The sequence below is a fragment of the Salvelinus namaycush genome, chromosome 26, assembly GCF_016432855.1.
Source record: "Salvelinus namaycush isolate Seneca chromosome 26, SaNama_1.0, whole genome shotgun sequence".
In the NCBI taxonomy this organism is placed as follows: Eukaryota; Metazoa; Chordata; class Actinopteri; order Salmoniformes; family Salmonidae; genus Salvelinus; species Salvelinus namaycush.
The window spans coordinates 41,615,495-41,640,254 of record NC_052332.1 but is presented as its reverse complement, the minus strand read 5'-3'; the positions used below and the strand labels follow the sequence as shown (position 1 = coordinate 41,640,254).

General features: G+C 49.1%; 1 protein-coding gene across 1 annotated transcript in view; it reads left to right on the top strand.

Moving 5' to 3' along the window:
• Positions 1 to 24,760, top strand: part of LOC120021172 (cell adhesion molecule 2-like) — a 660,300-nt gene that overhangs the window by 553,611 nt on the left and 81,929 nt on the right. Inside the window, exons 6-8 of the mRNA XM_038964810.1 lie at positions 15,737 to 15,898; positions 15,975 to 16,065; positions 16,180 to 16,358. Of these exons, the coding sequence (XP_038820738.1) occupies positions 15,737 to 15,898; positions 15,975 to 16,065; positions 16,180 to 16,358 (432 nt within the window). The remainder of the gene's footprint in view (positions 1 to 15,736; positions 15,899 to 15,974; positions 16,066 to 16,179; positions 16,359 to 24,760) is intronic.

The following is a 24,760-nucleotide window of genomic DNA, read 5'->3' as shown; positions in this document are numbered from 1 at the left end:
GACGAGACCCAGAAGCAGACACAGGAGGCAGATGGTTGGAGTCTTACAATGTTTATTAATCCAAAAGAGGAAGGCAAGAGAATGATCATAGACAGGCAAAAAGGTCAAAACCAGATCGGAGTCCAGGAGGTACAAAGTGGCAGACAGGCTCGTGGTCAAGGCAGGCAGAATGGTCAGGCAGGCGGGTACAGAGTCCAGAAACAGGCAAGGGTCAAAACCGGGATGACTAGTCGAAGGAGAATAGCAAAAGGAGAACGGGAAAAACACGCTGGTTGACTTGGGAGGAAAAAAACATACAAGAAGAACTGGCACAGAGAGACAGGAAACACAGGGATAAATACACTGGTACAGAGAGACAGGAAACACAGGGATAAATACACTGGTACAGAGAGACAGGAGACACAGGGATAAATACACTGGTACAGAGAGACAGGAAACACAGGGATAAATACACTGGTACAGAGAGACAGGAAACACAGGGATAAATACACTGGTACAGAGAGACAGGAAACACAGGGATAAATACACTGGTACAGAGAGACAGGAAACACAGGGATAAATACACTGGTACAAGAGACAGGAAACACAGGGATAAATACACTGGTACAGAGAGACAAGAAACACAGGGATAAATACACTGGTACAGAGAGACAGGAAACACAGGGATAAATACACTGGCACAGAGAGACAGGAAACACAGGGATAAATACACTGGTACAGAGAGACAGGAAACACAGGGATAAATACACTGGTACAGAGAGACAGGAAACACAGGGATAAATACACTGGTACAGAGAGACAGGAAACACAGGGATAAATACACTGGTACAGAGAGACAGGAAACACAGGGATAAATACACTGGGGAAAAATCAACGACAACTGGAGGGGATGGAGACAATCACAGGAACAGGTGAAACAGATCAGGGAGTGACACTTTTAAGTGGCAGAAATGGATCATTGTCCCTTGTGTGGGGAGTACTGAAGGTACAAAGAATACGTTTGTACTCTGGGAAACGGAAATGTACCATCACACCGCACCACTTTTTTGAGACTGAGATGATTGTACCTTTTTATATCCAAAATATTGGCTTAAAAAGAAGTACTATTATATCTGTATCTGCACATGTACCCTTAAGTACCGAACTGAAAGTAAATTGTGTATTTTTTTTTAAATTGTACCCCAAGAAGCAATAGTGTAACTGTACCCTAACCGTACCCTTATTTCGAAGCGTGTAGGTCAACCCAGCATGAAGGTGAATAATACCCCCGACTGATGGTAAAATGAGCCATGTGTTTGGGTAATCCCAATAATACAACATGTTGGGTTATTAAAGCAACCCAACTGATGGTTAAATGAGCCATCTGTTTGGGTAATCCCAATAATACAACATGTTGGGTTATTAAAGCAACCCAACTGGTGGGTCAAAATAACCTAACCTGTGTTCTGTAAAATATTTACCCAAATTTGGTTCCTTTTAACCCCAGCATTTTTTAAGAGTGCAGGGAAAGGTGTGTGTGTGCGTGTGTGTGCGTGTGTGTGTTTAATGGCAGGATGAGTCACTTTGATCGATGGCTTTTGAGATGTCATCAGCTCAGCTCAACATTGCGCTCACACTGTGCAGACTGTGAGACAACCTCGATAAATACACACGCACACAAATCACACACACATTTGCAACAGTTTTTTTAAACATTTTTAATTGGCCGCAAGGGTGGGTGCCAGTGAAACAAATGTGCCTGGTGACGTTAGTTTTTTGGTTCACAGTTTGCTTCTTTAAAAAAAAAAAAAAAAAATTATCAGGATTTATTCAAAAAGTAAACGACCAAAAAATAAACCACCTTTCTGGAGTGGCCACAACGGCACGGGAGAGGGAGAGGGAGAGGGAGAGGGAGAGGGAGAGGGAGAGGGAGAGGGAGAGGAGAGGAGAGGAGAGGAGAGGAGAGGAGAGGAGAGGAGAGGAGAGGAGAGGAGAGGAGAGGAGAGGAGAGGGGAGGAGAGGAAGAGGAAGAGGAAGAGGAGAGGGAGAGGGAGAGGGAGAGGGAGAGGGAGAGGAGAGGAGAGGAGACGGGAAGGCCTCTGTCTGTGTGGGTCAGGGCTCCACATCCAGAGGACGTTTTGGAGACCGTCCAGACCAGTCAATTATCCCTGTCCCACTTGGGCCAGTGAATTTTTGTGTATAATAATGTTATTTTTAATCTAGCCTATATAATTGATACAACAACAACAAAAAGAAAAACGGATGGATTCCCGAAGCTCGTTGTTCTTTATGTTGACTATTTACTACACGTGAGCTGCACACTTAATCTGTTAGGCAGAGATAGCACGCAGCTCTCCAACTGCTGGTTGTTGTGTGGAGGAAGGCATTAGGAAAGATTTTGCTATCTACTAGTAAATGCTATGGCAAGAATGGGTATTTAAAACGTTCCAAAGTCTTGGCGATGCACAACCAGACATCATGGAATATTTTACCTTGAAAATGTTGACATTTCCTCTAGGCTATTTGATTCTTGAAAAGTCCTTGGTTATGGCAGCCCACTTTGCCGTTCTGCTGATCCAATAGAATTATTCTCTAATTTCATTTCTGATCTGTTTTTATGAGAGGTTATGTTTGTTTTCCCGCCTTTTCAATCTAAGGGTAATTGCACCAGTCTATTGTGGTTGTTGAGGTAAAACCATGTGACGTTATTATGAGTAAGATGTCGAATGTTGGCTTCAAACTTGGTTTTCCATACTAAGCGTTCCGTTACAAAAAGGAACCCAGTTTTTGGTCGCTTTCTCATTTTAAAACATGATACCGTTACCCATCAATAACTCTTCAACAGCTCACATGGACAGACTGACTAGCTACCACATGGACAGACTGACTAGCTACCACATGGACAGACTGACTAGCTACCACGTGGACAGACTCACTAGCTACCACGTGGACAGACTCACTAGCTACCACGTGGACAGACTGACTAGCTACCACGTGGACAGACTGACTAGCTACCACGTGGACAGACTGACTAGCTACCACGTGGACAGACTGACTAGCTACCACGTGGACAGACTGACTAACTACCACATGGACAGACTGACTAGCTACCACATGGACAGACTGACTAACTACCACATGGACAGACTGACTAGCTACCACATGGACAGACTGACTAGCTACCACATGGACAGACTGACTAGCTACCACATGGACAGACTGACTAGCTACCACATGGACAGACTGACTAGCTACCACATGGACAGACTGACTAGCTACCACATGGACAGACTGACTAGCTACCACATGGACAGACTGACTAGCTACCACATGGACAGACTGACTAGCTACCACATGGACAGACTGACTAGCTACCACATGGACAGACTGACTAGCTACCACATGGACAGACTGACTAGCTACCACATGGACAGACTGACTAGCTACCACATGGACAGACTGACTAGCTACCACATGGACAGACTGACTAACTACCACATGGACAGACTGACTAGCTACCACGTGGACAGACTGACTACTACCACGTGGACAGACTGACTAGCTACCACATGGACAGACTGACTACTACCACGTGGACAGACTGACTAGCTACCACATGGACAGACTGACTAGCTACCACGTGGACAGACTGACTACTACCACATGGACAGACTGACTAGCTACCCCGTGGACAGACTGACTACTACCACATGGACAGACTGACTAGCTACCACGTGGACAGACTGACTAACTACCACATGGACAGACTGACTAGCTACCACGTGGACAGACTGACTAGCTACCACATGGACAGACTGACTAGCTACCACGTGGACAGACTGACTAGCTACCACGTGGACAGACTGACTAACTACCACATGGACAGACTGACTAACTACCACATGGACAGACTGACTAGCTACCACATGGACAGACTGACTAACTACCACATGGACAGACTGACTAGCTACCACGTGGACAGACTGACTACTACCACGTGGACAGACTGACTAGCTACCACATGGACAGACTGACTACTACCACGTGGACAGACTGACTAGCTACCACATGGACAGACTGACTAGCTACCACGTGGACAGACTGACTACTACCACATGGACAGACTGACTAGCTACCCCGTGGACAGACTGACTACTACCACATGGACAGACTGACTAGCTACCACGTGGACAGACTGACTAACTACCACATGGACAGACTGACTAGCTACCACGTGGACAGACTGACTAGCTACCACATGGACAGACTGACTAGCTACCACGTGGACAGACTGACTAGCTACCACGTGGACAGACTGACTAACTACCACATGGACAGACTGACTAACTACCACATGGACAGACTGACTAGCTACCACATGGACAGACTGACTAACTACCACATGGACAGACTGACTACTACCACATGGACAGACTTCATTATTGTGTTTGTGTCAGAAGCATGCTGTCTATTTAGTCAGGCAAATCTGACCTGTTTTAATATGTAAAAACAATGTGAATTTCAATGCGTAATACAATTGTGTAAAGCCTATAAACAATGCATTGTTCTTAGTGGTAATTCATTTTGGGGGGATTTATTTTCTTCCTATAGGCTATTACAACAATTAAATATAAAATGTAGGATATTGAAAATGTCAATGAAGTCCCTTGAAAGACCTTGAATATTGACTTGCCAATGTCGGTATGAACCCTAAAATAGGCTGCTAGCTCAGCCCACAAATGAAATATAAAATCACCTGCTATTTGAATAATGCACGCATCATTTCCTGTCATATCTTGACCCAGACCAGGATTTGTTTTCATTCGGAACCAGTAGCTTTCCGTGCCGCTGGCAAATGTAGCCCTGAATGTGGATCCCTGCCGTGTGCGCTGTGCTTAGGGCCTACATGTCTACCACTTTGTGTAGCCGTTAGCGATGCTAATGAGAGCCTAAACATCTCCGGGTAGATGAAGAGGCAAATAAAAGATATCTACAAAGTAGACTATACCTACCTGGCAGAATCATAACTATTTGCATCAATCCAGCGGCCATTTTGTTTTTAGAAAACTCCCATCACAATTGCGCTACGAGAAAACACCGTTAGCCGAACACGACTGTCTGGCTGGTGCTGCACCTGAATTAAAAACGATTCCACCCGATGTGACGTAGGGATTGTTGTGGACCATTGTTATAATTTTCTATTACAAAGTGGGATTTTGAGAGTGAAAACCTGAGACAAACTGTGGGAAATCACAGTCGTACTCCACGCTTTCTTTTTGTTTGGTTTGTTGGCGGTATCGTTTTTGCTGTCAAGTATCATTTTTCTCAAATTCTGCCCTCTAGAGGATTTAGCTGAAAAAATAACATACGGTACTTTATTTAAAATCTCCTTTCTTTGCTGGTGCCACCAACTGAACAAGTTAGTATAGAACCCTGGTTCAACCCATGGTCAAGCTGGTCTGACCCTCATGGTTTAGCTGGTCAAGCTGGTTTGACCCTCATGGTTTAGCTGGTCAAGCTGGTTTGACCCTCATGGTTTAGCTGGTCAAGCTGGTTTGACCCTCATGGTTTAGCTGGTCAAGCTGGTTTGACCCTCATGGTTTAGCTGGTCAAGCTGGTTTGACCAACATGGTCTAGCTGGTCAAGCTGGTATGACCCTCATGGTTTAGCTGGTCTGACCAACATGGTTTAGCTGGTCAAGCTGGTATGACCCTCATGGTTTAGCTGGTCAAGCTGGTCTGACCCTCATGGTTTAGCTGGTCAAGCTGGTCTGACCAGCATGGTTTAGCTGGTCAAGCTGGTCTGACCCTCATGGTTTAGCTGGTCAAGCTGGTCTGACCAGCATGGTTTAGCTGGTCAAGCTGGTCTGACCAGCATGGTTTAGCTGGTCAAGCTGGTCTGACCCTCATGGTTTAGCTGGTCAAGCTGGTCTGACCAGCATGGTTTAGCTGGTCAAGCTGGTCTGACCAGCATGGTTTAGCAGGTCAAGCTGGTCTGACCAACATGGTTTAGCTGGTCTGACCAGCATGGTTTAGCTGGTCAAGCTGGTCTGACCAGCATGGTTTAGCAGGTCAAGCTGGTCTGACCAACATGGTTTAGCTGGTCTGACCAGCATTGTTTAGCTGGTCAAGCTGGTCTGACCAACATGGTTTAGCTGGTCTGACCAACATGGTCTAGCTGGTCAAGCTGGTCTGACCAACATGGTCTAGCTGGTCAAGCTGGTCTGACCAGCATGGTCTAGCTGGTCAAGCTGGTCTGACCAACATGGTTTAGCTGGTCTGACCAGCATTGTTTAGCTGGTCAAGCTGGTCTGGACACAACTGCGGTTTCCCTCTAGAACAGTCTAGAAATGACAGCAACTGAAAAACGGGAAGGAAATGTACTGTACAGCGCTGAACCTGACTCCTGTAAAGGAAATACCAGTTGATACTATTGTATATACCAACCAGAACTCATTTAGGATGTCTGGTAGCTGCTGGCACAGCCTGGGGAGACGAGACGAGACGAGACGAGACGAGAGGAGAGGAGAGGATGTTTATCATCACCAGTGTAAACGGGACTATTCCAGCCAGCTTGTGTGATTGATGTTTGGAGTGTCTGATAGTATACTATATAGGGAATAATCTACCATTTGGGACGGACTCTCTGTGTAATAAAATAGGAAATAAAACTATGAGGGATGACTGGCTCACAGCAGCTGCATCAGCAGTGTATGTGTGTCTGTGTGTCTCTGTGTGTAATAGCATCTATCAGCTGTCTTTTCTAGAACGGCCGAGCCCTCTCTGGAAGGGCCGAGCCCTCTCTGGAAGGGCCGAGCCCTCTCTGGAAGGGCCGAGCCCTCTCTGGAAGGGCCGAGCCCCCTCTGGAAGGGCCGAGCCCTCTCTGGAAGGGCCGAGCCCTCTCTGGAATGGCCGAGCCCTCTCTGGATTGGCCGAGCCCTCTCTGGAAGGGCCGAGCCCTCTCTGGAAGGGCCGAGCCCTCTCTGGAAGGGCCGAGCCATCTCTGGATTGGCCGAGCCCTCTCTGAAAGGGCCGGGCCCTCTCTGGGAGGGCCGGGCCCTCTCTGGATTGGCCGGGCCCTCTCTGGAAGGGCCGGGCCCTCTCTGGAAGGGCCGGGCCCTCTCTGGAAGGGCCGGGCCCTCTCTGGAAGGGCCGGGCCCTCTCTGGAAGGGCCGGGCCCTCTCTGGATTGGCCGGGCCCTCTCTGGATTGGCCGGGCCCTCTCTGGAAGGGCCGGGCCCTCTCTGGAAGGGCCGAGCCCTCTCTGGAATGGCCGGGCCCTCTCTGGAAGGGCCGGGCCCTCTCTGGAAGGGCCGGGCCCTCTCTGGAAGGGCCGGGCCCTCTCTGGAAGGGCCGGGCCCTCTCTGGAAGGGCCGGGCCCTCTCTGGAAGGGCCGAGCCCTCTCTGGATTGGCCGAGCCCTCTCTGGAAGGGCCGAGCCCTCTCTGGAAGGGCCGAGCCCTTTCTGGATTCGCCGAGCCCTCTCTGGAAGGGCCGAGCCCTCTCTGGAAGGGCCGAGCCCTCTCTGGAAGGGCCGAGCCCTCTCTGGATTGGCCGAGCCCTCTCTGGAACGGCCGAGCCGAGCCTTCTCTGGAACGGCCGAGCCGAGCCCTCTCTGGAAGGGCCGAGCCCTCTCTGGAAGGGCCGAGCCCTCTCTGGAAGGGCCGAGCCCTCTCTGGAAGGGCCGAGCCCTCTCTGGAAGGGCCGAGCCCTCTCTGGAAATGTACATTGAAGATAACGCCACAGTATCACAGACAAAACACATCTGCTTTTTGATAACTAATTCTGCTGACAAAATGATGTTTCTTACTTCTATACTTTGGAAGATAAACAGCTAATGTTGGTTACCTGTATAATAAAACAATAATCAATAAACAAAGCAATTTATCTGAAAAGTTCATTTTTGTTTACAGAAGATCAAATTGACTGTAGTTCTATATTTACATGGAATATGTTTGGATTCAATAGGCTGGCATGGTTGGTGAAAAGTTAACTTAGTCTGAAGAAAAGCACACACACATGCGCGCACGCACGAGCACACATACATTGAGCCCGCTGTGACACAGCAGAGGTCTCATACATGAAGAAGAACGACAGAAGGGTTGTTTTCTTATTTCAATTTAATTGTTTGTGTTTTTGTTTGGCATCTCTCCTCTCCTCTCCTCTCCTCTCCTCTCCTCTCCTCTCCTCTCCTCTCCTCTCCTCTCCTCTCCTCTCCTCTCCTCTCCTCTCCTCTTCTCTTCTCTTCTCTTCTCTTCTCTTCTCTTCTCTTCTCTTCTCTTCTCTTCTCTTCTCTTCTCTTCTCTTCTCTTCTCTTCTCTTCTCTTCTCCTCTCTCTCGCTGGTAAAAAGCTTCAGAAAGCGCTAGTGTGTGAACGGCACACAAACACAAACAAATAGACACACACACTGGCTGGCTGGCTGGTTGGCTGACTGACTGACTGACACACTGACTGAATAGATGACTAGCTGACTGAATGACTGGCAGAATGGCTGACAGTGAGACTGGCAGAATGTCAGACTGGCAGAATGGCCGACAGTGAGACTGGCAGAATGGCCGACAGTGAGACTGGCAGAATGGCCGACAGTGAGACTGGCAGAATGGCCGACAGTCAGACTGGCAGAATGGCCGACAGTCAGACTGGCAGAATGGCCGACAGTGAGACTGGCAGAATGGCCGACAGTGAGACTGGCAGAATGGCCGACAGTGAGACTGGCAGAATGGCCGACAGTGAGACTGGCAGAATGGCCGACAGTGAGACTGGCAGAATGGCCGACAGTCAGACTGGCAGAATGGCCGACAGTGAGACTGGCAGAATGGCCGACAGTCAGACTGGCAGAATGGCCGACAGTCAGACTGGCAGAATGGCCGACAGTGAGACTGGCAGAATGGCCGACAGTCAGACTGGCAGAATGGCCGACAGTGAGACTGGCAGAATGGCCGACAGTGAGACTGGCAGAATGGCCGACAGTCAGACTGGCAGAATGGCCGACAGTGAGACTGGCAGAATGGCCGACAGTCAGACTGGCAGAATGGCCGACAGTGAGACTGGCAGAATAGCCGACAGTCAGACTGGCAGAATGGCCGACAGTGAGACTGGCAGAATGGCCGACAGTGAGACTGGCAGAATGGCCGACAGTCAGACTGGCAGAATGGCCGACAGTCAGACTGGCAGAATGGCCGACAGTCAGACTGGCAGAATGGCCGACAGTGAGACTGGCAGAATGGCCGACAGTGAGACTGGCAGAATGGCTGATTGAATGGCCGACTAACTGTCTGACAGAATGACTGGCTGTGTATACTGAATGAATTGTTTACTCCCCCCACCTCCCTCTCTCCCTCTCCTCTCCTCCCTCCGTCCATTCCCCCCACCTCCCTCTCTCCTCTCTCCTGCCCCCACCTCCCTATCTCCTCCCTCCGTCCATTCCCCCCACCTCCCTCTCTCCTCTCCTCCCTCTCCTCTCCTCCCTCTCCTCTCCTCCCTCCGTCCATTCCGCCCACCTCCCGCTCTCCTCTCTCTCCTCTCCTCCCTCCGTCCATTCCCCCCACCTCCCTCTCTCCTCTCCTCCCTCCGTCCATTCCCCCCACCTCCCTCTCTCCTCTCCTCTCCTCCCTCCATTCCCCCCATCTCCCTCTCTCCTCTCCTCCCTCCGTCCATTCCGCCCCACCTCCCTCTCTCCTCCTTCTCTCCTCTCTCCTCTCTCCTTCCATTCCCCCCACCTCCCTCTCTCCTCCCTCCACCTCCCTCTCTCCTTCCCCCACCTCCCTCTCTCCTTCCCCCACCTCCCTCTCTCCTCTCCTCCCTCCACCTCCCTCTCTCCTCTCTCCTTCCCCCACCTCCCTCTCTCCTCTCCCCTGCCCCCACCTCCCTATCTCCTCCCTCCGTCCATTCCCCCCACCTCCCTCTCTCCTCCCTCTCCTCTCCTCCCTCCGTCCATTCCCCCCACCTCCCGCTCTCCTCTCTCTCTCCTCTCCTCCCTCCGTCCATTCCCCCCACCTCCCTCTCTCCTCCCTCTCCTCTCCTCCCTCCGTCCATTCCCCCCACCTCCCTCTCTCCTCTCCTCTCCTCCCTCCATTCCCCCCACCTCCCTCTCTCCTCTCCTCCCTCCGTCCATTCCGCCCCACCTCCCTCTCTCCTCCTTCTCTCCTCTCTCCTCTCTCCTTCCATTCCCCCCACCTCCCTCTCTCCTTCCCCCACCTCCCTCTCTCCTTCCCCCACCTCCCTCTCTCCTCTCCTCCCTCCACCTCCCTCTCTCCTCTCTCCTTCCCCCACCTCTCTCTCTCCTCTCCCCACCTCCCTCTCTCCTCTCTCCTTCCCCCACCTCCCGCTCTCCTCCCTCTCTCTTGCCCATTTGCTTCTCTAAATCATCTGTTCTGCATGCTCAGTCACTTCCTGTTTCAGCTCAGAGCCCTCCTCCCCCTGGAGACCAGGTAATTGACAGCTCTGCTGTGTTAGCAATGACTGGACAGAGGAGAGAGAGGATACAATTGGCTGAGAGAGAGAGAGAGAGAGAGAGAGAGAGAGAGAGAGAGAGAGAGAGAGAGAGAGAGAGAGAGAGAGAGAGAGAGAGAGAGAGAGAGAGAGAGAGAGAGAGAGAGAGAGAGAGAGAGAGAGAGAGAGAGAGAGAGAGAAGCGTTCAATCAAAAGTTAGGACACCAGCGGGAGGTTTGTACAAAGTCAGATCCTAACTCTCAGAGCCAGCTGGCGTTATGGTAGTGGGCTTGCTCATTATAGTCAGAGATATAAAGCCCCTTGAATTGAATTGATATAGGACTCTGATCATAGTGCTCTATATGGGGAACAGAGTCACATTGATAATGCAGCCACAATCCTCATTTACATAGGACAGGATTGGGCTTAGTCTGGGGGCTGGCTTGGAGGGGAGGGGGGGTTATTTTCTCTGAGCAATTATACCTGAACTGTCTCGGTCTGTCTCTGTGTCGGTCTGTCTCTCTGTCGGTCTGTCTGTCTCTGTCTCTGTGTCGGTCTGTCTGTCTCTGTCTCGGTGTCGGTCTGTCTGTCTCTGTCTCTGTGGCGGTCTGTCTGTCTCTGTCTCTGTGGCGGTCTGTCTCTGTCTCTGTGGCGGTCTGTCTCTGTCTCTGTGGCGGTCTGTCTCTGTCTCTGTGGCGGTCTGTCTCTGTCTCTGTGGCGGTCTGTCTCTGTCTCTGTGGCGGTCTGTCTCTGTCTCTGTGGCGGTCTGTCTCTGTCTCTGTGTCCGTCTGTCTGTCTCTGTGTCCGTCTGTCTGTCTCTGTGTCCGTCTGTCTGTCTCTGTGTCCGTCTGTCTGTCTCTGTGTCCGTCTGTCTGTCTCTGTGTCCGTCTCTCTGTGTGTCTCTCTCTGTGTCTCTCTCCCCCCAAGTCGACCCCATCCCTCTTTCACTTCTTCTCTGAGTTAATCCCCAGCCCTCCCTCCCATCCATTCATTATGCCATCCTATCCCTCTGTCCTCAGGGGGTATGCATATGGTGTACAGTATGGCCTGTCAGTGGGGTGTCATGTACTTCCACCCCCCCATCTCTCCTCCTCTTCTCCACTCCATCTCTTCATTACCAAAGAAATTCATCTCAAACTTCAGGTGAAAAGGGGATGATAATTAGAATTGAAGGACATTTTTTGAAGGGGTTGACACATTTTTCATACGGGAAAAAGAAATGGAGTAGAGAAATGTCTAAGTGGAAATGACAAAACAGCAGCTACAGTGATGCAGTGTTGAAGACATAGAAAACTGTGATCGTCGGTCGCCGTGGAAAAAGTAACGTTCTCTATATTTTTAAGTGCATTTTCCTTGTGTTGCGTTTACCTTCAACTACACCACTGCTCAAATACACTTACAAAAGTCTCCTGCAACAGAGGGATCAAATTAAGATCCTACATCTGTACCACTGCTCAGGCAGAACATTCATTACTAAACATGTGAGGGGGATGGCTTGTGTGTGATTGTATGTGTGTGTGTGTGTGTGTGATTGTGTGTGAGTGTGTGATTGTATGTATGTGTGTGTGTGTGAGTGTGTGTGAGATTCACACGTCACTGAGGATTTGCTCAAAAGCCTGTTTACAGCACTGTGAAAACACACACAGTAGACAATAGTACCTTGGATAAGTCTATAAAGACAGTTTGTTGACGTATGAGTGAGGAAAGAGAAAGAATGAGAGAGACAGAAAGAAAGAGAGAAAGGGAGAAAGAGAGACCGAGAGAGAGAGAGAGAAAGAGAGAGAGAGAAAGAGAGAGAGAGAAAGAGAGGGATAGAGAAAGAGAGAGAGAAAGAAAGAGAAAGAAAGGGAGAGAGAGAAAGAAAGGGAGAGCGAGAACGAGAGAGAAAGAGAGCGAGAACGAGAGCGAGAGAGCGAGAGAGCGAGAGAGCGAGAGAGAGAGAGAGAGAGAGACAGAGAGACAGAGAGAGAACAAAATAGCAAATTCTCTGTCCGACTTTAAGACAACTTTTGGAAGTGTCTGTTCAACCATAGTCTGTTTAGGAACAACAGAAAGAAAATCAATATTACACACACTTCCCTGATTCACATATACACACACATATACACACACACTTCCCTGATTCACATATACACACACATATACACACACACTTCCCTGATTCACACACATACACACACATCCCATCGCATTGTGTTGTGTGTTTGGGGAGCTGTCAGTTGAATGTTTTCAGAGTTTCACCACGGAGAGGACAGGGAGTTGCTGTGTGTTTTTCCGTGTCTGAGCGCTTTGGGCCAGTTTCAGTCTGTGGTTGTCTGACAACAATCTCTCACAGTCTCACTTCAGAATTGGATGTTTTTGCACTTTTCTCTAAACGTCAAATGTCAAAGTTGCTTCAAACGTCAAATTTTCAATGTTAAAGGTTCAACTTTACGTTTAGGCATTCATTCTGAATGGGTTACGGTAAGGGTTAAAGGTAAGGGTTAAAGGTAAGGGTAAAGGTAAGGGTTAGGGTAAGGGTTAGGGTTAGGGTTAAGGTTAAGGTAAGGTAAGGGTTAAGGTAAGGGTTAAGGTAAAGGTAAGGGTTAATGTAAGGGTTAAGGTAAGGGTTAAAGGTTAGGGTTAAAGGTTAGGGTAAAGGTAAGGGTTAAGGTTAAGGTAAGGGTTAATGTAAGGGTTAAGGTAAGGGTTAAAGGTTAGGGTTAAAGGTTAGGGTAAAGGTAAGGGTTAAGGTGAGGGTTAAGGTTAAGGTAAGGGTTAATGTAAGGGTTAAGGTAAGGGTTAAGGTGAGGGTTAAGGTTAAGGTAAGGGTTAGGGTAAAGGTTAAAGTAAGGGTAAAGGTTAGGGTTAAGGTAAGGGTAAAGGTAAGGGTAAAGGTAAGGGTTAAGGTGAGGGTAAAGGTTAGGGTTAAGGTAAGGGTAAAGGTAAAGGTTAAAGTAAGGGTAAAGGTTAGGGTTAAGGTAAGGGTAAAGGTAAGGGTTAAGGTGAGGGTTAAGGTAAGGGTAAAGGTAAGGGTTAATGTAAGGGTTAAGGTAAGGGTAAAGGTAAGGGTTAAGGTTAGGGTTAAGGTAAGGGTAAAGGTAAGGGTTAAGGTTAAGGTAAGGGTTAATGTAAGGGTTAAGGTAAGGGTAAAGGTAAGGGTTAAAGGTTAGGGTTAAAGGTTAGGGTAAAGGTAAGGGTTAAGGTGAGGGTTAAGGTTAAGGTAAGGGTTAATGTAAGGGTTAAGGTAAGGGTTAAGGTGAGGGTTAAGGTTAAGGTAAGGGTTAGGGTAAAGGTTAAAGTAAGGGTAAAGGTTAGGGTTAAGGTAAGGGTAAAGGTAAGGGTTAAGGTGAGGGTTAAGGTTAAGGTAAGGGTAAAGGTTAGGGTTAAGGTAAGGGTAAAGGTAAGGGTTAAGGTGAGGGTTAAGGTTAAGGTAAGGGTTAATGTAAGGGTTAAGGTAAGGGTAAAGGTAAGGGTTAAAGGTTAGGGTTAAAGGTTAGGGTAAAGGTAAGGGTTAAGGTGAGGGTTAAGGTTAAGGTAAGGGTTAATGTAAGGGTTAAGGTAAGGGTTAAGGTAAGGGTTAAGGTAAGGGTTAAGGTAAGGGTTAAGGTAAGGGTTAAGGTAAGGGTTAAAGGTTAGGGTTAAGGTAAGGGTTAAGGTGAGGGTTAAGGTAAGGGTTAAGGTAAGGGTTAAGGTTAGGGTTGACGTAAGGGTTAAGGTAAGGGTAAGGGTTAAGGTAAGGGTTAAGGTAAGTGTTAAGGTAAGGGTTAAGGTAAGGGTTAAGGTAAGGGTTAAGGTAAGGGTTAAGGTTAGGGTTAAGGTTAGGGTTAAGGTAAGGGTTAAGGTAAGGGTTAAGGTAAGGGTTAAGGTAAGGGTTAAGGTAAGGGTAAGGGTTAAGGTAAGGGTTAAGGTTAAGGTAAGGGTAAGGGTTAGGGTTGACGTAAGGGTTAAGGTAAGGGTAAGGGTTAGGGTTGACGTAAGGGTTAAGGTAAGGGTAAGGGTTAGGGTTGACGTAAGGGTTAAGGTAAGGGTAAGGGTTAAGGTATGGGTTAAGGTAAGGGTAAGGGTTAAGGTAAGGGTTAAGGTAAGGGTAAGGGTTAAGGTAAGGGTTAAGGTAAGGGTTAACGTAAGGGTTAAGGTGAGGGTTAAGGTAAGGGTTAAGGTAAGGGTTAAGGTGAGGGTTAAGGTAAGGGTTAAGGTGAGGGTTAAGGTGAGGGTTAAGGTGAGGGTTAAGGTAAGGGTTAAGGTAAGGGTTAAGGTAAGGGTTAAGGTGAGGGTTAAGGTAAGGGTTAAGGTGAGGGTTAAGGTGAGGGTTAAGGTTAAGGTAAGGGTTAAGGTAAGGGTTAAGGTAAGGGTTAAGGTAAGGGTTAAGGTAAGGGTTAAGGTGAGGGTTAAGGTGAGGGTTAAGGTAAGGGTTAAGGTAAGGGTTAAGGTAAGGGTAAAGGTTAGGGTTGACGTAAGGGTTAAGGTAAGGGTAAGGGTTAAGGTAAGGGTTAAGGTAAGGGTTAAGGTAAGGGTTAAGGTAGGGGTTAAGGTAAGGGTTAAGGTAAGGGTTAAGGTGAGGGTTAAGGTAAAGGTTAGGGTAAGGGTTAAGGTGAGGGTTAAGGTAAAGGTTAGGGTAAGGGTTAAGGTGAGGGTTAAGGTAAAGGTTAGGGTAAGGGTTAAGGTGAGGGTTAAGGTAAGGGTTGACGTAAGGGTTAAGGTAAGGGTTAAGGTAAGGGTTAGGGTTAAGGTAAGGGTTAAGGTGAGGGTTAAGGTAAGGGTTAGGGTTAAGGTAAGGGTTAAGGTGAGGGTTAAAGTAAAGGTTGACGTAAGGGTTAAGGTGAGGGTAAGGGTTAAAATGTTTTGAAATGTGAATGTCTACCACTGGGATTGAACACGTGACCTTGGGATTACACCCATCCATCATCCAAGTCCACAAAACCACAGCTGAACCCAAGCCTACCGGACGGTAATAGTACTCACTGCTGCCCCTAGAGGCCGGTGTTGAAGGTATTTCCCCACGTCTTCAGGACATGGACAAACGTCCATAAAAAAAAAAAAAAACGGTCCATCCTGAGCGATCTGCCTAAAGCATGAAAACTGAATAAGAATCCATCCGTGAATGTCTACTTTGAGATAGTACCGCAATGCTTTACGGAGAAATCAAATGGCATCACCGAATTATGATTGTTTATGACGGACTCGACGCTAATCGTGATGAGGTAGCTCTGCCTGCGACTTAAAAACCAGTGTCACCCTTTGACCCCAAGAGAGAGTAACTCTCCTCTAATAGTCACGTATGTTGGTTTCCTGAGCAGGAGGCCCAGGATTCAAACCTGTGACCATGTTGATGTTTTGACCCGCCAGGTGCCAAGGAGGTGAATGCCAGCGGAAAGACGTTCACAGTGACCAGTTCTCTACAGCTGCTAGTAGACAGGGACGATGATGGGGCAGCGTACACCTGTAAAGTAGACCACGTAGCCTTGTTACAGACACCACAGCAGGCTACTGAAGTACTGGAGGTGCACTGTGAGTATCTCACATATACACACATATACACACACACACACACACACCTACGTTCTTAACCTCCCTCTCTCTCTAGATGCTCCTCGTGTGGCGATCACCAATTCGTTGACGTTCCCTCAGGAGGGTCAGTACCTGAAGCTGGAGTGTGTCTCCAAAGGAAACCCATCGTAAGTCAACACACACACACACACACACACATATCCGTTAAGAACGTATGAACCCTACAAGGCAATGTCTGAGGTGTGTCTGTCCTGACCTCTCTTCCCCCCCCCCCCCGCCAGGCCAGACCCTGTGATGTGGACTAAGGATGGAGGAGAACTACCAGATGTGGAGCGTATGATCGTAGAGGGAAGAGAGCTCACCTTCACCACCCTGAACAAAACAGATAACGGAACGTACCGCTGTGAGGCCTCAAACCACCTGGGCACCAGCAGCGCTGAGTACCTACTGTATGTCTACGGTAAGAGAAACTCGTTCTTTAAAGACACAAAATAAACACAGATTGAGGGTTTTTTGTTTTTCTCTGTCTTCCCGGGTAAGCTTTAACCTATTTATTATTGTTGTTTTGTAATTCAACAATGCTAAACTGTAACCTTAAAGCCTGAGACTGATGATGCCTCTATGCTTGACACCCAGCATTAAGGAGATTGATTGGGGCCAAGGCTTCTACCCTATAGTTTGTCCTGGCTCAGACAAGGCAAGAGAAAGAGACAGAGTGGTTCAATGACAACTACCCCAGAGAGAGAGAGACAGAGTGGTTCCATGACAACTACCCCAGAGAGAGAGAGACAGAGTGGTTCCATGACAACTACCCCAGAGAGAGAGAGAGACAGAGTGGTTCCATGACAACTACCCCAGAGAGAGAGAGAGACAGAGTGGTTCCATGACAACTACCCCAGAGAGAGAGACAGAGTGGTTCCATGACAACTACCCCAGAGAGAGAGAGACAGACTGGTTCCATGACAACTACCCCAGAGAGAGAGAGAGACAGAGTGGTTCCATGACAACTACCCCAGAGAGAGAGAGACAGAGTGGTTCCATGACAACTACCCCAGAGAGAGAGAGAGACAGAGTGGTTCCATGACAACTACACCAGAGAGAGAGAGAGAGAGAGAGTGGTTCCATGACAACTACCCCAGAGAGAGAGAGAGAGAGAGAGTGGTTCCATGACAACTACCCCAGAGAGAGTGGTTCCATGACAACTACCCCAGAGAGAGAGAGACAGAGTGGTTCAATGACAACTACCCCAGAGAGAGAGAGACAGAGTGGTTCCATGACAACTACCCCAGAGAGAGAGACAGAGTGGTTCCATGACAACTACCCCAGAGAGAGAGAGACAGAGTGGTTCCATGACAACTACCCCAGAGAGAGAGAGAGACAGAGTGGTTCCATGACAACTACCCCAGAGAGAGAGAGACAGAGTGGTTCCATGACAACTACCCCAGAGAGAGAGAGAGACAGAGTGGTTCCATGACAACTACCCCAGAGAGAGAGAGAGACAGAGTGGTTCCATGACAACTACCCAAGAGAGAGAGAGAGAGAGAGGTTCCATGACAACTACCCCAGAGAGAGTGGTTCCATGACAACTACCCCAGAGAGAGAGAGACAGAGTGGTTCCATGACAACTACCCCAGAGAGAGAGAGACAGAGTGGTTCAATGACAACTACCCCAGAGAGAAAGAGACAGAGTGGTTCAATGACAACTACCCCAGAGAGAGAGAGACAGAGTGGTTCAATGACAACTACCCCAGAGAGAGAGACAGAGTGGTTCCATGACAACTACCCCAGAGAGAGAGAGACAGAGTGGTTCCATGACAACTACCCCAGAGAGAGAGAGAGAGTGGTTCAATGACAACTACCCCAGAGAGAGACAGAGTGGTTCTTTGACAACTACCCCAGAGAGAGAGAGAGACAGAGTGGTTCAATGACAACTACCCCAGAGAGAGAGAGAGAGAGAGAGTGGTTCCATGACAACTACCCCAGAGAGAGAGAGAGAGAGAGTGGTTCCATGACAACTACCCCAGAGAGAGAGAGAGACAGAGTGGTTCAATGACAACTACCCCAGAGAGAGAGACAGAGTGGTTCCATGACAACTACCCCAGAGAGAGAGAGACAGAGTGGTTCAATGACAACTACCCCAGAGAGAGAGAGACAGAGTGGTTCCATGACAACTACCCCAGAGAGAGAGACAGAGTGGTTCCATGACAACTACCCCAGAGAGAGAGAGACAGAGTGGTTCCATGACAACTACCCCAGAGAGAGAGAGAGACAGAGTGGTTCCATGACAACTACCCCAGAGAGAGAGAGAGACAGAGTGGTTCCATGACAACTACCCCAGAGAGAGAGAGAGACAGAGTGGTTCCATGACAACTACCCAAGAGAGAGAGAGAGACAGAGTGGTTCCATGACAACTACCCCAGAGAGAGTGGTTCCATGACAACTACCCCAGAGAGAGAGAGACAGAGTGGTTCCATGACAACTACCCCAGAGAGAGAGAGACAGAGTGGTTCAATGACAACTACCCCAGAGAGAAAGAGACAGAGTGGTTCAATGACAACTACCCCAGAGAGAGAGAGACAGAGTGGTTCAATGACAACTACCCCAGAGAGAGAGACAGAGTGGTTCCATGACAACTACCCCAGAGAGAGAGAGACAGAGTGGTTCCATGACAACTACCCCAGAGAGAGAGAGAGAGTGGTTCAATGACAACTACCCCAGAGAGAGACAGAGTGGTTCTTTGACAACTACCCCAGAGAGAGAGAGAGACAGAGTGGTTCAATGACAACTACCCCAGAGAGAGAGAGAGAGAGAGTGGTTCCATGACAACTACCCCAGAGAGAGAGAGAGAGAGAGTGGTTCCATGACAACTACCCCAGAGAGAGAGAGAGACAGAGTGGTTCAATGACAACTACCCCAGAGAGAGAGACAGAGTGGTTCCATGACAACTACCCCAGAGAGAGAGAGAGAGTGGTTCCATGACAACTACCCCAGAGAGAGAGAGACAGAGTGGTTCAATGACAACTACCCCAGAGAGAGAAAGAGAGAGAGTGGTTCCATGACAACTACCCCAGAGAGAGAGAGTGGTTCCATGACAACTACCCCAGAGAGAGAGAGACAGAGTGGTTCCATGACAACTACCCCAGAGAGAGAGAGTGGTTCCATGACAACTACCCCAGAGAGAGAGAGTGGTTCCATGACAACTACCCCAGAGAGAGAGAGTGGTTCCATGACAACTACCCCAGAGAGAGAGAGAGAGAGAGAGTGGTTCCATGACAACTACCCCAGAGAGAGAGAGAGAGAGAGTGGTTCCATGACAACTACCCCAAAGAGAGAGAGAGAGAGAGTGGCTCCATGACAACTACCCCAGAGAGAGAAAGAGAGAGAGTGGTTCCATGACAACTACCCCAGAGAGAGACAGAGTGGTTCCATGACAACTACCCCAGAGAGAGAGAGACAGAGTGGTTCCATGACAACTACCCCAGAGAGAGAGAGACAGAGTGGTTCCATGACAACTACCCCAGAGAGAGAGAGAGACAGAGTGGTTCCATGACAACTACCCCAGAGAGAGAGACAGAGTGGTTCAATGACAACTACCCCAGAGAGAGAGACAGAGTGGTTCCATGACAACTACCCCAGAGAGAGAGAGACAGAGTGGTTCCATGACAACTACCCCAGAGAGAGAGAGACAGAGTGGTTCCATGACAACTACCCCAGAGAGAGAGACAGAGTGGTTCCATGACAACTACCCCAGAGAGAGAGAGACAGAGTGGTTCCATGACAACTACCCCAGAGAGAGAGAGACAGAGTGGTTCCATGACAACTACCCCAGAGAGAGAGAGAGACAGAGTGGTTCAATGACAACTACCCCAGAGAGAGAGAGAGACAGAGTGGTTCCATGACAACTACCCCAGAGAGAGAGACAGAGTGGTTCCATGACAACTACCCCAGAGAGAGAGAGACAGAGTGGTTCCATGACAACTACCCCAGAGAGAGAGAGAGACAGAGTGGTTCCATGACAACTACCCCAGAGAGAGAGACAGAGTGGTTCAATGACAACTACCCCAGAGAGAGAGACAGAGTGGTTCCATGACAACTACCCCAGAGAGAGAGAGACAGAGTGGTTCCATGACAACTACCCCAGAGAGAGAGAGACAGAGTGGTTCCATGACAACTACCCCAGAGAGAGAGACAGAGTGGTTCCATGACAACTACCCCAGAGAGAGAGAGACAGAGTGGTTCCATGACAACTACCCCAGAGAGAGAGAGACAGAGTGGTTCCATGACAACTACCCCAGAGAGAGAGAGAGACAGAGTGGTTCAATGACAACTACCCCAGAGAGAGAGAGAGACAGAGTGGTTCCATGACAACTACCCCAGAGAGAGAGACAGAGTGGTTCCATGACAACTACCCCAGAGAGAGAGAGACAGAGTGGTTCCATGACAACTACCCCAGAGAGAGAGAGAGACAGAGTGGTTCCATGACAACTACCCCAGAGAGAGAGAGACAGAGTGGTTCCATGACAACTACCCCAGAGAGAGAGAGAGAGAGAGTGGTTCCATGACAACTACCCCAGAGAGAGAGAGAGAGAGTGGTTCCATGACAACTACCCCAGAGAGAGAGAGACAGAGTGATTCCATGACAACTACCCCAGAAAGAGAGAGACAGAGTGGTTCCATGACAACTACCCCAGAGAGAGAGAGAGTGGTTCCATGACAACTACCCCAGAGAGAGAGAGTGAGTGATTCCATGACAACTGCCCCAGTTAGAGACAGAGTGGTTCCATGACAACTGCCCCAGAGAGAGAGAGAGAGTGAGTGATTCCATGACAACTGCCCCAGAGAGAGAGAGTGAGTGATTCCATGACAACTGCCCCAGTTAGAGACAGAGTGGTTCCATGACAGTGGTTCCACCCAGCAGCTCATAACTCTAATACACATTCCTGGCATAGGAACATGTACCCCCTTCCTGTATATCCACTTACCACTCCTTCTCCCCTGAAGTGTACAGTAACCTGTTTAGCTGTGTATGGCCCACCTGCAGGAAGCTAAGCTGTTTGACATATGGTCTGGCTATATTCGGGTTTAATACACTGTCTTATATCTGTCACATGTGGTAGTCTTCTCAGCAGCTAAGAAGGTCTAAAACACACACACACACACACACACACACACACCACACACACACACACACACACACACACACACACACACACACAGACACACACACACACACACACACACACACACACACACACACAGAGTGCTGTGGAGGAAGAAAGGGGGAGGTTGATGGGGGTGTAAAGGGGTGATAACAGACCCTCTCATCTCCTCCGTTCTACCGCTGATAGCACTTGTCAGATGTAATAATGCTTAGAAATAGAGAGCAGTACACTTTGACTTCCAGTCTTCTCCTTTTTATTCTCCTTCTGTTTATTCTCCTCATCCCTCCCTTTTCTGTTAGAGACAGATTAGGAAAGACAGTGGGGTGAGGAGGGGAGGAAAGCGGAGAGAAAGAAAGAAAAAAAGAAAGAAAGAACGAAAGAGGCTTTGAACACTTTTCACCAATTCAATACCAGATACAGTGGCATTCGGAAAGTATTCAGACCCCTTGGCTTTTTCCACATATTGTTACGTTACAGCCTTAGACTAAAATGTATTAAATCGTTTATTTTCCTCATAAATCTTCACACAATACGCCATAATGACAAAGCAAAAACAGGAAATGTTTGCAAATGTATTAATAACAAAAAAATTCAATATGACATACTTAAGTACTCAGTACTTCGTTGAAGCATCTTTGGCAACGATTACAGCCTCGAGTCTTCTTGGGTATGACGCTACAAGCATGGCACACCTGTATTTGGGGAGTTTCTCCCATTCTTCTCTGCAGATCCTCTCAAGCTCTGTCAGGTTGGATGGGGAGCGGCCTGATTGGTGGAGTGCTGCAGAGATGGTTGTCCTTCTGGAAGGTTCTCCCATCTCTGTAGCTCTGTCAGAGTGACCATTGGGTTCTTGGTCACCTCCCTGACCAAGTCCCTTCTCCCCCGATTGCTCAGTTTGGCCGGGCGGCCAGCTCAAGGAAGAGTCTTGGTGGTTCCAAACATCTTCCATTTAAGAATGATGGAGGCCACTGTGTTCTTGGGGACCTTCAATGCTGCAGAATATTTTTGGTACCCTTTCCAAGATCTGTGCCTGGACACAATCCTGTCTCAGAGCTTTACAGACAGTTTCTTTGACCTCATGGCTTGGTTTTTGCTCTGACATGCACTGTCAACTGCGTGACCTTTATATAGACAGGTGTGTGCCCTTCCAAATCATGTCCAATCAATTGAATTTAGCACAGATGGACTCCAATCAAGTTGTAGAAACATCTCAAGGATGATCAATGGAAACAGGATGCACCTGAGCTCAATTTCGAGTCTCATAGCAAAGGGTCTGAATACTGATGTAAATAAGATATTTCTAATACATTTGCAAACATTTCTAAAAACCTGTTATCGTTTAGTCATTATGGCCTTCCCTATCACATGGCATTCCGTGTCTTGCTACGCCGAGACGAGACAGAGCTTCCAGGTTCCACAGTACGGTCATCTTGTGGCAATCCCCACACGTGTCTTGCTACGCCGAGACGAGACAGAGCTTCCAGGTTCCACAGTACGGTCATCTTGTGGCAATCCCCACACGTGTCTTGCTACGCCGAGACGAGACAGAGCTTCCAGGTTCCACAGTACGGTCATCTTGTGGCAATCCCCACACGTGTCTTGCTACGCCGAGACGAGACAGAGCTTCCAGGTTCCACAGTACGGTCATCTTGTGGCAATCCCCACACGTGTCTTGCTACGCCGAGACGAGACAGAGCTTCCAGGTTCCACAGTACGGTCATCTTGTGGCAATCCCCACACGTGTCTTGCTACGCCGAGACGAGACAGAGCTTCCAGGTTCCACAGTACGGTCATCTTGTGGCAATCCCCACACGTGATTGCTACGCCGAGACGAGACAGAGCTTCCAGGTTCCACAGTACGGTCATCTTGTGGCAATCCCCACACGTGTCTTGCTACGCCGAGACGAGACAGAGCTTCCAGGTTCCACAGTACGGTCATCTTGTGGCAATCCCCACACGTGATTGCTACGCCGAGACGAGACAGAGCTTCCAGGTTCCACAGTACGGTCATCTTGTGGCAATCCCCACACGTGATTGCTACGCCGAGACGAGACAGAGCTTCCAGGTTCCACAGTACGGTCATCTTGTGGCAATCCCCACACGTGTCTTGCTACGCCGAGACGAGACAGAGCTTCCAGGTTCCACAGTACGGTCATCTTGTGGCAATCCCCACACGTGATTGCTACGCCGAGACGAGACAGAGCTTCCAGGTTCCACAGTACGGTCATCTTGTGGCAATCCCCACACGTGTCTTGCTACGCCGAGACGAGACAGAGCTTCCAGGTTCCACAGTACGGTCATCTTGTGGCAATCCCCACACGTGATTGCTACGCCGAGACGAGACAGAGCTTCCAGGTTCCACAGTACGGTCATCTTGTGGCAATCCCCACATGGTTCTCGCCCACGTCAACACAGAACAGATTCTGTTCCACCAGGCAGCCGTTACACGGTCTTCCCCACACGTGCTTTGTGTCCCAGGACGGGACTGAACCTCCTGCACATGCCCATCTTCTCTCTAGCAGTTGGCTCCTACGCAGTGTCTCCTACGCAGTGTCTCCTACGCAGTGTCTCCTACGCAGTGTCTCCCACTTAGACACGACTAGTGGTGACTCGGCCGTCGACCTGTGGCCAAGGAAAAGGTAACCTGCCTAAATGGATTACTTCCCCGTAGCAGTCACATCGGTAGCCATGAAGTTCTTTGAAAGGCTGGTCATGGCTCACATCAACAGCATCCTCCCGGACACCCTAGACCCACTCCAATTTGCATACCGCCCCAACAGATCCACAGATGACGCAATCTCAATCGCACTCCACACTGCCCTTTCCCACCTGGACAAAAGGAACACCTATGTGAGAATGCTGTTCATTGACTACAGCTCAGAGTTCAACACCATAGCGTCCACAACGCTCATCACTAAGCTAAGGACCCTGGGACTAAACACCTCCCTCTGCAACTGGAGCCTGGACTTGCTGACGGGCCGCCCCCAGATGGTAAGGGTCGTTTGACGGGCCGCCCCCAGATGGTAAGGGTCGCTGACGGGCCGCCCCCAGGTGGCAATTCAACGGCTCAGACACGAGACGTATGAGGCAGTGTCTACAGGAAAACACAGACTACAAAAATAAAACCAGCCACGTCACGGACACCGACGTCACGCTTCCAGAAAAACGAAACACCTTCTTTGCCCGCTTTGAGGATTATACAGTGTCACCGTCGCGGCCCGCTAACAAGGACTGCGCCGCCACCCCCCCTCCTTCTCCGTGGCCGACGTGAGTAAAACATTTAAACGTGTTAACCCTCGCAGGGCTGCTGGCCCAGGCGGCATCCCAAGCCGAGTCCTCAGAGCATGGCGCAGACCAGCTGGCTGGTGTGTTTACAGACATATTCAATCGCTCCCGATCCCAGTCTGTTGTCCCCACATGCTTCAAGATGGCCACCATTGTTCCTGTACCCAAGAAGGCAAACATAACTGAACTAAATGACTACCGCCCCGTAGTCATCATGAAGTGCTTTGAGAAACAATCACCTCAACCTGACCTGACACCCTAGACCCACTTCAGTTTGCATACCGCCCCAACAGGTCCACAGACGATGCAATCGCCATCACACTGCCCTATCCCACCTGGATAAGAGGAATACCTATTGTAAGAATGCTGTTCATTGACTACAGCTCAGCATTCAACACCATAGTTCCCTCCAAGC